Source organism: Bufo gargarizans, chromosome 9 (genome assembly GCF_014858855.1).
Source record: "Bufo gargarizans isolate SCDJY-AF-19 chromosome 9, ASM1485885v1, whole genome shotgun sequence".
NCBI lineage: Eukaryota > Metazoa > Chordata > Amphibia > Anura > Bufonidae > Bufo > Bufo gargarizans.
In genome coordinates this window covers 150020845-150035722 of record NC_058088.1, presented here as the reverse complement: position 1 = coordinate 150035722, position 14878 = coordinate 150020845, and the positions used below count along the sequence as shown (strand labels likewise).

Here is a 14878-nt window from a genome sequence, read left to right as displayed (position 1 = left end):
CCAATGGACTGTTGCAGTGGTGGCTGACGTGAAGCCTCATTCTCTGCTATGACATGCAGACTAATTCTCTGCTGACATGAAGACAGATTCTCTGTTACGGGACCTCCCTCCTCTGCCTGGGTGCTGGGCCTAAATATATGCCAATGGACTGTTGCAGTGGTGGCTGACGTGAAGCCTCATTCTCTGCTATGACATGCAGACTGATTCTCTGCTGACATGAAGCCAGATTCTCTGTTACGGGACCTCTCTCCTCTGCCTGTGTGTGTGCTGGGCCTAAATATATGCCAATGGACTGTTGCAGTGGTGGCTGACGTGAAGCCTCATTCTCTGCTATGACATGCAGACTGATTCTCTGCTGACATGAAGCCAGATTCTCTGTTACGGGACCTCTCTCCTCTGCCTGTGTGTGTGCTGGGCCTAAATATATGCCAATGGACTGTTGCAGTGGTGGCTGACGTGAAGCCTCATTCTCTGCTATGACATGCAGACTAATTCTCTGCTGACATGAAGACAGATTCTCTGTTACGGGACCTCCCTCCTCTGCCTGGGTGCTGGGCCTAAATATATGCCAATGGACTGTTGCAGTGGTGGCTGACGTGAAGCCTCATTCTCTGCTATGACATGCAGACTAATTCTCTGCTGACATGAAGACAGATTCTCTGTTACGGGACCTCTCTCCTCTGCCTGGGTGCCGGGGCCTAAATATCTGAGAATGGACTGTTCCAGTGGTGGGTGACGGGAAGCCAGATTCTCTGCTATGGAACCTCTCTCCAATTGATTTTGGTTAATTTTTATTTATTTAATTTTTATTTTAATTCATTTCCCTATCCACATTTGTTTGCAGGGGATTTACCTACATGTTGCTGCCTTTTGCAGCCCTCTAGCTCTTTCCTGGGCTGTTTTACAGCCTTTTTAGTGCCGAAAAGTTCGGGTCCCCATTGACTTCAATGGGGTTCGGGTTCGGGACGAAGTTCGGATCGGGTTCGGATCCCGAACCCGAACATTTCCGGGATGTTCGGCCGAACTTCTCGAACCCGAACATCCAGGTGTTCGCTCAACTCTACTGCCGACCTGACTGCTGTCCAGAAGGCCATCATTGACACCCTCAAGCAAGAGGGTAAGACACAGAAAGAAATTTCTGAACGAATAGGCTGTTCCCAGAGTGCTGTATCAAGGCACCTCAGTGGGAAGTCTGTGGGAAGGAAAAAGTGTGGCAGAAAACCACAGGAAGTGTGGCAGTGGACCCTCAGGAAGATTGTGGAGAAGGACCGATTCCAGACCTTGGGGGACCTGCGGAAGCAGTGGACTGAGTCTGGAGTAGAAACATCCAGAGCCACCGTGTACAGGCGTGTGCAGGAAATGGGCTACAGGTGCCGCATTCCCCAGGTCAAGCCACTTTTGAACCAGAAACAGCAGCAGAAGCGCCTGACCTGGGCTACAGAGAAGCAGCACTGGACTGTTGCATGTCATTCGGAAATCAAGGTGCCAGAGTCTGGAGGAAGACTGGGGAGAGGGAAATGCCAAAATGCCTGAAGTCCAGTGTCAAGTACCCACAGTCAGTGATGGTCTGGGGTGCCATGTCAGCTGCTGGTGTTGGCCCACTGTGTTTTATCAAGGGCAGGGTCAATGCAGCTAGCTATCAGGAGATTTTGGAGCACTTCATGCTTCCATCTGCTGAAAAGCTTTATGGAGATGAAGATTTCATTTTTCAGCACGACCTGGCACCTGCTCACAGTGCCAAAACCACTGGTAAATGGTTTACTGACCATGGTATTACTGTGCTCAATTGGCCTTCCAACTCTCCTGACCTGAACCCCATAGAGAATCTGTGGGATATTGGGAAGAGAAAGTTGAGAGACGCAAGACCCAACACTCTGGATGAGCTTAAGGCCGCTATCGAAGCATCCTGGGCCTCCATAACCCCCAGCAGTGCCACAGGCTGATTGCCTCCATGCCACGCCGCATTGAAGCAGTCATTTCTGCAAAAGGATTCCCGACCAAGTATTGAGTGCATAACTGAACATAATTATTTGAAGGTTGACTTTTTTTTGTATTAAAAACACTTTTATTTTATTGGTCGGATGAAATATGCTAATCTTTTGAGATAGGAAATTTGTGTTTTCATGAGCTGTATGCCAAAATCATCAATATTAAAACAATAAAAGACTTGAACTACTTCAGTTGGTGTGTAATGAATCTAAAATATATGAAAGTCTAATGTTTATCAGTACATTACAGAAAATAATGAACTTTATCACAATATGCTAATTTTTTTAGAAGGACCTGTAAGTCTAACTCCTGTCCACCTTATGAACAGTGCAAACTGATGTTTTATAACCTGATGTAATCGGTCTTCTTTCTGCCCAAAGGGCGGCGTTTCAGCTTCACTTCTGCCCAGCCAGCCGCTCCCCAACTGCCGTTTTGAAGCGCTGCCCAGCTCATCAATATTCACTTCGCTGGGCGGCTTCTGCGTCCCCTATTGAGGCCGATGACCGTAACTTTGTTTCGGGCATGCGCGGGATCTCCGAATGACAGGGACAGGAAAATACCGCCCAGCAAAGTGAATTCTAATGAGATGGGTGTGTCTAAGGATCCGGCAGTTGGGGCGCGGCTGGGCACAAATGTGGCGCAAAGAACGCCCCTTGGGCATAAAGGAGAGTTGATTGACAGGTGATTATAAAGATTATTTTTCACTGTTTACCATGCGCACAGGGATAATACTTACATGAATTGGAAACTTATTACAAGACCTAGGAGGGCATATAAAGATCTAATTATGCTCAGAAGGCCTGACAGTGTCCCTTTAAGCAGGGAGGAATCATAACTTCAGATGGAAAAAAATGATGAATATTCTAAAAAACTAAATATATTGCACTATATTCAATATAGTGCTATATATTCGTTTTTTTAGAATATTCGTCATTTTTTTTCCATCTTCGATCCTGTTGCCGAATATACCCCTGTGCGAATATATGTGTACACATTTTGTATAGCGTTGATGTGAATTATTCATACGAATATTGCATGTGAATTGTTAATGCAATTATTTTATGTGAATATTTTTAGCGGGTATTTGATGTGATTTATATAGTGTATTAAATAGGTTTATTGATACCCTGTCTAATGTTGTCAGGTAATTGAGTGCCCTCCAACAATTGTTTTATTTTGCAATTACATTATAGTCTCTGGACAGTGCTAATATTAAATGTGACTATAACCCCCCTCATCTTTAAGAATACACCAATGTACTGCAGTATATGGGTGTATTCTAAAAGATGAGGGAGGTTATAGTCACATAACAGTGCGTCATCCAAAGATCTCCCAAATATCCTCATAACAATGTGTCATCCGTAGATCCCCCATAACAGTGCAAACTATTATTGTTATTTTATTAAATATTTTTACTTTTTGTCCCTTAACAAGTGGGAGGCACATATGCAAACTGTTGTAATTCCTACACCGTTCACCTGATTTGGATGTAAATACCCTCAAATTAAAGATGACAGTCTGCAGTTAAAGGACATCTTGTTCATTTCATTTCAAATCCATTATGGTGGTGTATAGAGCCAAAAATTTTACAATTGTGTTGATGTCCCAATATTTATGGACCTGACTGTACCTGACCATTGATCAGAACCAGAACAAAAGTACAAAATTAGAAGAAAAAAAAACGTGGCACTCCAACTTCTCAATGTACTGTCTTTGTTTATTTCTCACCCAGCATGCAAACTACATTGAGAAGTTGGAGTGCCACTTTTTTTTCTTCTATTTTTGTGCTAAAAGCTGGGTGTTACCGCTTGTGTCTTTTCTATAATTCCTGCTAACCACCTTGCCCGTCTTATTCGATAGCTGAATGTCCAAAAAAGGAATGTCCTCTGAGGACAAATTATATGTAAATCTAAGATTCATATTGTTCTTATTCAAGTAGTCGATGTGCTAAAAACTCTGGTCTGTAGAGTTCCAGGTCATCACAATGTCATCCGAAACATGTAATAAAAGGAAATCCCTATGGTGAAACCATTAGAGTCCGCCGGACTGCTAAGAAGATTTAATGTTTAAGTTAATGTTTAATGTTTAATAGCTCTGTTCAGTGTCGGACTGGAGTACCTAGGGCCCACCAGTAAAATTTATTTTGGGGGCCCACTGTACAGATACATTCAAATATAATAAATAATCAAACACGTTTCTTATATGAACATAGGCTGGTTGAGGTGCTGTACATTGAATATATGTATGTAGTGCAGTAAGTACTGTGTTATGTGCCACTTGTGCAGGGGGTGGGAGACTAGGGGCCCACCTTGCTCAGGGGCCCACCGGGGGATTCCCCTGTACCCCTGTGGGCCAGTCCGAGCCTGGCTCTGTTTGAGAGAGTGATCGAATACAGTGATCAGATTTTGAAGCAGGCGGAAGAGAAAGTAAAACATGTGAATAGAGTCATTGATCACACACAGTACAGTGAGGAGGGTAGGTGAGGACAACAAACAACTGAGGGTTGTCACCTCCTATAGTCACGTTTCAGGAGATACAAAATATTATCCGGAAATATCTACCCATTTTATTTCAAGATGACAGCTTGTGCCAAATTTTTGAGCCAGACTTTCAAGTGGTAAGAAGACGAGCACCTACTTTGTATTCCACTTTGTCGCTTAGCTTGTTCATAGAAAAGTCAGATACTGGCAAACCCATGTGATCAGGGCCAGCGCTTCCATATAGGCAAGGGGGGCATATGCCCCCAGGCCCCTGAGTCCTTAGGGGCCCCCAAGCCCACCATCCGACACCGGCCGGTCCCGAGCCTTTATTTATATTTTTTTGTGAGGCCTCGCGCTGATGGGGACCTCGCTCTGGCTCCGGGAAAGGGGCGGCCCGGTTACTGGGAGATGAACGCTTCCATTGTGGAAGCGGTCCTCTCCATAGTCATCTGTATTGCCGTCCTCAGGACAGCGATACAGATGCCTGTACTGTGGAGCAGGAGAGAGAGAGGCGTCTCTCTTTCCTGTTCATCTGATAGGCTGCAGGCCTTGTGCCCGCAGCCTATCAGAGGCCGCTGCAGGAGGCGCAATTACGTAATTGCGCCGCCTGAGCCGTACAGCGCGGGACACAGGCCGGAAGAGGCCTGCATCGCATTGCTGTGTGATGGAGGTAAATATAAGTGTTTTTTATACCAGACTTTTACTGCCATATGGGGGAACGTGAGGCACTTGAAACTGGCACATGTGGGTGGGGGTGGGGTTTGGCACTTGATACTGGCACATGAGGGGAGCGGGAGGCACTTGATACTGGCACATGGGGGTGGGGGGTTTGGCACTTGATACTGGCACATGGGGGGAGCGGGAGGCATTTGATACTGACACATGGGGTGGGGGGGTTTGGTACTTGATACTGGCACATGGGGGAGGTTTGGCACTTGATACTGGCACATGGAGGGGGTTTGGCACTTAATACTGGCACATTGGAGGTTGGCACTTGGTACTGGCACATGGGGGTTGGCACATGGGGGGGTTGGAACATGATCCTGGAACATGGGAGGGTTTGGCACTTGATCCTGGCACATGGGGGGGTTTGACACATAATACTGGCACATGGGGGGAGGCACTTGATACTGGCCCATGGGGGGAAGAGAGGCACTTGTTACTGGCACATGGGGGTTTGGCACTTGTTACTGGCACATGGGGGGCATGGAGAGGCACTTATTACTAGCACATGGGGGGTGGAAGAGAGGCACTTGATACTGGCACATTATTATGGGGCACTATGAAGGCTTCTACTGAGGCCACAAAGAAGGGTTATTTTATATGGGGGCTCTGTGTGGTACTAGTATTATCAGGGGGAATTATCTGTTTCTGCAGTATAGTATTGGAGAGCACAGTGGCACTGTATTGGGGGTAGTAGGATGATTTGTCCAGAAGATGGGAGGATGATGGAAAAGTAGTAAACTAAGATTAATTTATTTTTGTCAAACTACAGAGACAGAAAATGGCGACAAAATGGTGGTCTGGTCTGAAGATCTGAAAGGAGAAGACGAGGACAGAGAACATCTACATCAAAGGAGATGTCACTGGATGTAAGAGGTATGGGGCGCTGTATTTCTGTAGTTAAGGGGGAAGGGACGTTAAAGTCAGCAAGTTATTGCCCCCTTATTATTTTTCGCCCCAGGGACCCATTTCACCTAGAACCAGCCCTGCATGTGATTGAATGCTGTGGGCAGTTACAAATGTGGCCATAGCATTTGTAAAACCTGTCAATATATTACAGTGGGTAAAACATTTGAATCCAGTGTAACCAAGAAGGTTTTTAAAATCAGATCGTATATCAACTGTCAGTGGCGTACCGAGAAAAGTAAGGGCCCCATAGCAAACCAGGCCCCCCTCACAGGACAGAAGGGTTTCTGCCTAAACCCTTTTCAGTGACCCTTGGGACATTTTTCTACTGCATTTGCAAAACGTTGTTCCTTTAGAGGGTAGAGTCCTGACCAAGTTTTCACTTCCAGTAGAAGAGGGGATGATCCCAACTAATACTGGGCCCCCTAGTTGCCTTGGGCCCTATAGCAGTCACATGTTCTGCCGCTATGGTAGTTATACCTCTGTCAACTGTAACCCGAATAATGTCATTTATTTGGCAACCTGCAAAGCCTGCAGCATTCAATACGTGGGATGCACCTCAAACAGCCTGAAAGAGAGAATAAGAAAGCACTTGACGGATGTCTCTAATCTCAAAGTGCTGAACGTCTCTGTTATCGAGGCATTTTAAAGATGTTGATCAGGATGAACTGACAAGCCTGAGTGTCATGGGTATAGAAAGGGTTTTTAAATCTGCACGTGGAGGAGACATAAACAGGCAATTTCTGAATAAAGAATCCTTTTGGATTTTTACACTGAACATGAGAAATCCGAGGGGTATGAATAATCTATATGACTTGATTTATGAGTACGTACTCGCTCCCGTTTTGTTTTTTGTTGTGTTATAATAGAGTAGCATTTTGCATGCATTAAAAAAAAAAACTTTGAGGCAGCACTAGCTTGGAGATAGACCACCCCAGGGTTGCTGCAGCATGCCCCCCCCACAACTTTTTTTGGGGCGCAAGCAGTTATTTTTATTTTTTGTATGCGTACGCTGACTGTGGCCGGCACTCTTAGCATCCAGCCACTGTTAGCGCATCACACACCCCACCGCTGATCAACTTCGGATGGTTGATCAGCAAGTTTGGATTTTTATTTTTCACATTTCTTGCCTTTTTTTTTTTTTGTCTGTTAGGTTTAGGGTAAGTTCGCGAACACCCGTGCCCCCATACAGACGCACACCCAATAAAGTTTATCACGCACACACACACTCCCCTATGGCCCGTCGGATGTTCTCGGCCGAGGAGGCATACGCCTAGCTTTCCTCCAAGACCGAGAGCCCCAGTGAGGACGAGGATGACCCCACTTTCCTTTTGTCATCCGTGTCCTCCTCATCATCTAGCGATGATGATGAGCCCCAAGGCGGCGGAGACGCCACCATGTTGAGCAAGGGGACCGCTATGCTAGGGACCCTGTGGAACACACTAGTACGAGAAGCTCTGGGGCTCGTACTAATTTTCCGGCCCACCAGTTAAGTCTGCCGGAGCCCCCTGCCGGTGAACTTGCATGGTATACCCCAGAGCGTTTTGAGCCCGTGATTCCTGATTTTGTAGGCCAACCAGGAATCCAGATTTCCACAGTGGGCTTCACTGAATACGACTACTTTAGTCTTTTTTTCAGTGACCACTATGTAAATCTAATGGTAGAGCAAACAAACCTGTACACCCAACAGTTTGTTGCTCAACACTCGGGCTCCTTTTTGGCTAGGCCAAGTGGCTGGACTACGGTCAGTGCAGCCGAGATGAGGACGTTTAGGGGCCTTGTGCTGCACATGGGCCTAGTCAAGAAACCTAGTGTCACGCATTACTGGAGTATGGACGTCCTCTACCAGACCCCACTTTACAGTACGGCCATGACACGCTCCCAGTTTAAGGCCATCCAGAAATGCCTGCATTATGCAGATAATGCATCATGTCCCCCCCATCGATCACTTTGGGGCCAGATTTGTGCAGGCCTATGTACCTGGAAGGGAGGTTGCGGTTGATGAGTCTCTCATTGCTTTCAAGGGGAGACTCCTTTTCCGCCAGTATGTTCCCTCAAAGCGGGCGAGGTATGGCGTGAAGCTGTACAAACTTTGTGAGAGTACCTCAGGGTACGCTTATAAGTTTCATGTGTACAAGGGGCGAGATTCCCGTATTCAACCCCCCAGAATGTCCCCCCACTCTGGGTGTTAGCGGAAAACTTGTGTGGGACCTTATGCACCCACTGCTAGATAAGGGTTGCCACCTGCACGTGGATAACTTTTATACTAGTATCCCCTTGTTCCAGTGCCTTGCTGCCAGATCTACGTCCGCTTGTAGGACCGTGCAGAAAAATAAACGCAGCCTCCCTACCCACCCCCTCCAGGTACCTATCCCCAGGGGTGAGACCCGAGACCTTGTACTGTCCACAATTCACGGTTAACGGCATCACCCCTGTCCCTGTGCGAGGTAACGCTGCAACAGTCCTCAAGCCCGATTGTATCGTCAACTACAATCGGTATATTGGAGGAGTTGATCTCTCTGATCAAGTCCTCAAGCCATATAATGCCATGCGCAAAACCCGGGTATGGTAAAAAAAAAGTTGTGGTCTGCTTGGTGCAGGTTGCCTTGTACAACTCTTTTGTGCTGTCCCAGAGCACTTGCATCAAAGGGACATTCCTTCAGTTCTATGAGGCAGTCCTCAAGGGCCTGATCTTTTCTGACCGGGAAAGAGCAGGCTGGAGTACCTCGGGAACTGGAGGCGCCCGGATCGTCCCTGGCCAACACTTTCCAGGTATGGTCCCCCATACTGGAAAGAAGAGATGGACCCAAGAAAGGTGCAGAGTGTGTCACAGGAGGGGGTTACGGAACGACACCACTACTCAGTGTGACACGTGCCCTGATCATCCGGGCCTCTGCATTATTGGTTACTTCAGGGAGTACCACACTTCCATAGAGTACTAAATTTATATTCCCCTTCCCCAATTTAGCCCAAAAAAACTACTGACTCTTAGACTATGGAGATACTAAAATGTTTTTTTTTTGTTTATAAAAAGATAATATAGTGTAAAAAATAAAAAAATAATATTAGGTATCTCCGCGTCCATAAGAATCTGCTCTATAAAAATACCCCATGACCTAGCCCCTCAGATGAACACGGTCAAAAAAATTAAATAAAAACTGTATTTTTTTTGTTGTCACCTTACATCACAAAAATTGCAATAGCAAGCGATCAAAAAGTCATATGCCCCCCAAAATAGTGCCAATAAAATCGTCTTTTTATCCCGGAAAAATCTACCTAAGATAATCGGCTAAAAGTAAAAAAGGACTCTATGGAGATACTAAAATGTTTTTTTTTATATATAAAAAGATAATATAGTGTAAAACAAATGAATGTAAAAAAATTAGGTATCGCCGCAGCCGTAAGAATCTGCTCTATAAAAATACCCTATGACCTAACCCCTCAGATGAACACGGTCAAAAAATATTAATAAAAACTGTGCCAAAAGAGCATTTTTGGGACAAATTTTCAATTTTAAACATTTTTTTTCCAGTAACAAAGCAAAGGTTAACAGCCAAACAAAACCTAATATTTATTACCCTGATTCTGCAGTTTACAGAAACACCCCATATGTGGTCATAAACTGCTGTATGACCAAACGGCAGGGCGCAGAAGGAAAGGAACGCCGTATGGTTTCTGGAAAGCAGATTTTGATGGCCTTTTTGTCCCATTTGGTAACGGTCACATATGGGGGGTTTCTGCAAATTACAGAATCGGGGCAATAAATGTAGCATTTTGTTTGGCTGTTAACCCTTGCTTTGTTACTGGAAAAAATGGATTCAAATGGAAAATTTGCCCCAAAATTGAAATTCTCAAATTTTATCTCCATTTGCCTTTAACTCTTGTGGAACACCTAAAGGGTTAACAATGTTTGTAAAATCAGTTTTGAATACATTGAGGGGTGTAGTTTCTAGAATGGGGTCATTTTTGGGTGGTTTCTATTATGTAAGCCTCGCAAAATAACTTCAGACCTGAACTGGTCCCTAAAAATTGGGTTTGCTTCTAAGACTTGTAACGTCCCAAAAACTAAAATGTCATTCCCCAAATGATCCAAACATGAAGTAGACATATGGGGAATGTAAAGTAATAACTATTTTTGGAGGTATTACTATGTATTATAGAAGTAGAGAAATTGAAACTTGGAAATTTTTTACAAAATTTGGGTAAATTTGGTATTTTTTCATAAATAAAAAAGATTTTTTTTAAATTCATTTTACCAGTGTCGTGAAGTACAATATGTGACGAAAAAACTATCTCAGAATACCCTGGATAAGTCAAAGCGTTTTAAAGTTATCACCACTTAAAGTGACTGTTCGGATTTGCAAAAAATTGCCTGGTCCTTAAGGTGAAATATGGCTGTGTCCTTAAGGAGTTAAATGATGGCAGGTGTATGCTGACTCCTATTTAACATGATTTTGAATGTGATTGCTTAATTCTGAACAAAGCTACATCCCCAGTTATAAGAGAGTGTGCACACTTATGCAACCAAATTATTTTTGTTTTCTTCCCTCCACCTAAAAGATTTCACTTTGTGTTTCAATTGAGTTGTACAGTTTATAGGTCACATTAAGGGTGGAAAAAGTTCTGAAATTATTTGTCTTTGTCTCAATTTTTTTACAGCGCAGAAACCTGACATTTTAACAGGGGTGTGTAGACTTTTTATATCCACTGTATAGAGATGAGCAAAGTTATAAAAAAATCTATTGGGCTGCTTTTCTGGAGTTTACAAATAAATTTTATTCAATATGAATTACTTTGTCACAAATCGCATTCCATTGTATGTAGCGGATGCAATGACGGGGAAATACGATTGCATCACAACATCATCATGCTGGCCAGCACTACGCCCAGCCAGCGTGATAACATCATACGTAACCGTGCGCATGATTTGGCGTGTTTTCTTTAAATCAACAAGGTTGTGATGGCCTCTCCGCATGCAAATGGATGAAAAATTGATTAGTAACCATGGAAAGTGAAAATTTGGCTTTGTGACAGATCAAATTTTTCCTGAAATTTGGATTAAAGTCTTCTTTGATTCGCTCAACACAAAAAATATTCATAGTTGTGTAGATCACAATCATTGCCTATACCTGTATGTGTGGTCACATATATCACCTTGCCCCAAACTTTACTGAATATTATGTAATACTCCCATATGTGTCCTATATTCTTTATTAGATGAACTCACCAAATGTGTTTTCCATATCCCCAGTATGGGCTCCAACTTCCATAGATTTTATTTGTTTTTTTGGAACAGGCTTCTTCTTTTTCCTTCTTCTTTTGGGACCTGTGAAAATAAGCATACTTTTATTTCTTCAATAGACTCGTCCTCCTTTTCTATTTAAATACTGTTCAGATTAGCTGCATATCAATTTTTTCATGGAAACCTTGTTACATTTGTTATCATGTGTTAAAATATAAAAAGCTGAGATGTCCTGTATATTTACAACTGCAGAGTCGAGAATATGTTCAATGAATATTATAGCAATAGGGGCATGGCCACCAGAAGCCTATGGATGTTCTTTTGAGCAGATACTCCCATAGCCCGACAGCCAAGGCCAAGATAGTGCTTGCCACCTATGCAACGCGTCTGACCACCAGAACTTTCCTCTTGCAAACCTTCTGTCTCACAGCCCAGGGATCAGTTTTCTCTGCCCCCAGTGCTTTTCAACACCTCCAGGGGGCGTTTCTGCCATGAGGCAAGATGAGAATCTCGCCTCAGGCAGCAGTTTTCACTCGCTTTCGACCTCTCAGCTCTCCGCGCTCCTCCCCTTCTTCAGGCCTGCAGCGCACAGAATGGAGACTTCTCCCTTCTCCACCATTCAGCCTGCAGGCACAGATCACACTGCCGGCCTGTGTGGGAGGACCCTGCAGCCCGCGCGCAATCTGTGTCTGCAGGGGGAGAGAGGACTGTGAGCTTCAGGAACGGACCAAGGTGAGTCAGTGTGTTGTTGTTTTTTTGCATTTTTTTTTTTAAACAGAGGGCATTGCTACTACAAAGGGGGCACAGAGGAGAGGACATTGCTACTATAAAGGGGGAACAGAAGAGAGGGCATTATTACTACAAAGGGGCACAGTGGGCATTACTACCATAAGGTGGGCACAGAGGGCATTACCAGTGGTGTAGCGTGGCGGGTCGGTTTCCTCTGTATGCGCGATTTTATCGGGCGTTTACATACGCGGGAGGTTCACAAGCAAACGCCCATTGTCGCGCATTCCCGGAAGTCTATGTGCGGGAATGCGTGACATTACGCCCCAAAGAAGCTCCTGTACTTCTTGGGGCGTAGGGCGTTTTACAGTACATTCGTACGTGCTGTAAAACACTCAGGTGAGAACCATGCCCATAGGGAATCATTGGTTCTTGCCTGTTGAGCGTTTTACAGCGCGTAGGAACGCGCTGTAAAACGCTCTGGTGTGAACCCAGCGACGCAGGAGGTCACGATTACATCACTGTGACCTCCTGCTTCGGGCCTCGTGAAATGAAGTGGCACGGGAAGGCACAGTGAGGCATTCGTGACTGCCTGCGCCGGGACGCCACAAGCTGTGATGGAGAGAGTTAAGTATTATTATTATTATTTTTTTTATGTATGTACCCTACCCTAATTGCGGAGGTACTGGGGGCACTATGGGGGTGGGGGAGGACCAAAGAGAGGAGGACCGAGGAGATTATACTAATGAGGGGGCCATTATATTAATTTCAAAGAGAGGGCCATTATGTTAATTACAAAGAGGGGGCCATTATATTAATAACAAAGAGGGGGCCATTATATTAATAACAAAGAGGGGGACATTATATATACTAAGAATACAGATGCTCCATTATAATAATAATAGAAGGGCTATTATAATAATACAGAGGGTCAATATAATAATAATAATAATAATACAGAGGAGCGATTATAATAATACAGAGGTGTCATTATAATAATAATACAGAGGGGCAATTATAATATTGATACGGGGGGGGGGTCATAATAATAATGATACAGAGTGGGCCATAATAATTAATAATAATAATAATAATAATAATACAGAGGGGGCCATTTATATTATTATTAACAATAATAATAATAGTTAATAATACTAATACAGAGGGGCCATTATAATAATACAGAGGGGGTCATTATAATATACAGGGGGAATAATATGGGGAATGGGGGACTATCTGTATGGGTCTAGCACAGTATTGGAGGGCAGCAGGATGACCGTGTTTAGGCACCAGGAGGGGGAGGATGATAGTAAAGGGACAAATCAAATTTTTTTTCTGTGAAACTCTGCAGACACAAGAAGCGGCATCATGACTGTCCTATCTTTGAATGAAGACGTTGAGGAAAGAGTCTACATCCTAGGAAACGTCACTGGATGTAACAGGTATGGTGCTGCATTCTCCTGTTTATTTAATAGCGATGTATGTAATGTCCATCCAAATATCTGTTTCATGGTAGGGTTGGGGGAGGAGATTGAGAATTTGGGCCACACTGCCATAGACCAGCCCCAGACTTTAGGTGACACTGTGTGTGTTCTGAATTCTGGGTCCTCACACCCATCTACCACATTATCTGTACTCTGAGTTATCACTGTGTTATATGTGGAGTTACGTAGGACTGCAAGTGATCTACTACATTATCTTCTAAAAAGGTGTGCCCACAGGCTTGGGGGGCGTAAGTTTTGGCTTGCCCTGGGTGCTAGAAACCACACTATGCCACTTGGCATTACTATTGTAAAAGGGGCACAGAGGCCATTACTATCAAAAAGGGTCACAGAGGGCATTGCTACTACAAAGTGGCCATTACTACTACAAAGGGGGACCAGAGGGCATTACTATTACAAAGAGGATACAGAGGTCATTACTACTATAAAAAGGCACAGAGGGCATTGCTACAATGAAGGGGGCACAGAGGGCATTAGTACTGTGAAGGGGGCACAATAAGCATTATTACTATAAAGAGGGCACAATGGGCATTACTACTGTGGAGGGGCAAAATGGGCATTACTACTGTGAAAGGGGCACAATGGGCATAACTACTGTGGAGGGGCACAATGGGCATTACTACTGTGAAGGGGGCACAATGAGCATTACTACTGTGAAGGCAGCACAATGGGCATTACTGTGAAGGTGGCACAATGGGCATTACTACTGTGAAGATGGCACAATGGGCATTACTGCTGTGAAGGGGGCAGAGAGAGAGCATAAATACTGTAAGGGGGCACAAAGAGGGTATTACCACTGTGAAGGGAGCACAGATGTGTCTGTCCCGATGTATGCCTGTCCTGTGTGTGTGTATGTGTGTTTGTGTGTGTGTAACATTACCATGCCCATTGTTCCTATGTCTTGACACAGCTGCATCAGGATGTTCTGTGCGGGGCAAGAAGACGAAGGAGGAGAAGGCAGAGCCACCAGCATGGAGTCCCATGGGAGAAGCATAGGGAGGCACACTAAGGACATAGGTAACACTACCACATTATCAGCACTAGTGTTATCTGTGGTTTTACATAGGACTGCAGGTAACACTACCACATTATCAGCACTAGTGTTATCTGTGCTGTTACATAGGGCTGCAGGTAACATCTACTATAGTATCTGTAATCAGAGATTTATCACTGTGTTACCTGTGGTGTTACATAGGACTGCAGGTGATAACAACAACATTATCTGTACTTGTACAGTACCAAATCTGGCAGGACAGTCTTGGAGTTCGGTGGCTAGATTGCTTTCATACTACGTATTTTTTATTGGGAGG

At 44.4% G+C, this 14878-nt stretch overlaps 1 protein-coding gene across 1 annotated transcript in view; it reads right to left on the bottom strand.

The window, feature by feature from the left end:
- ARL13A (ADP ribosylation factor like GTPase 13A) overlaps positions 1-14878 on the bottom strand; it is a 187551-nt gene that overhangs the window by 62892 nt on the left and 109781 nt on the right. Inside the window, exon 8 of the mRNA XM_044268697.1 lies at positions 11326-11424. Coding sequence (XP_044124632.1) covers positions 11326-11424 — 99 coding nt within the window. The remainder of the gene's footprint in view (positions 1-11325; positions 11425-14878) is intronic.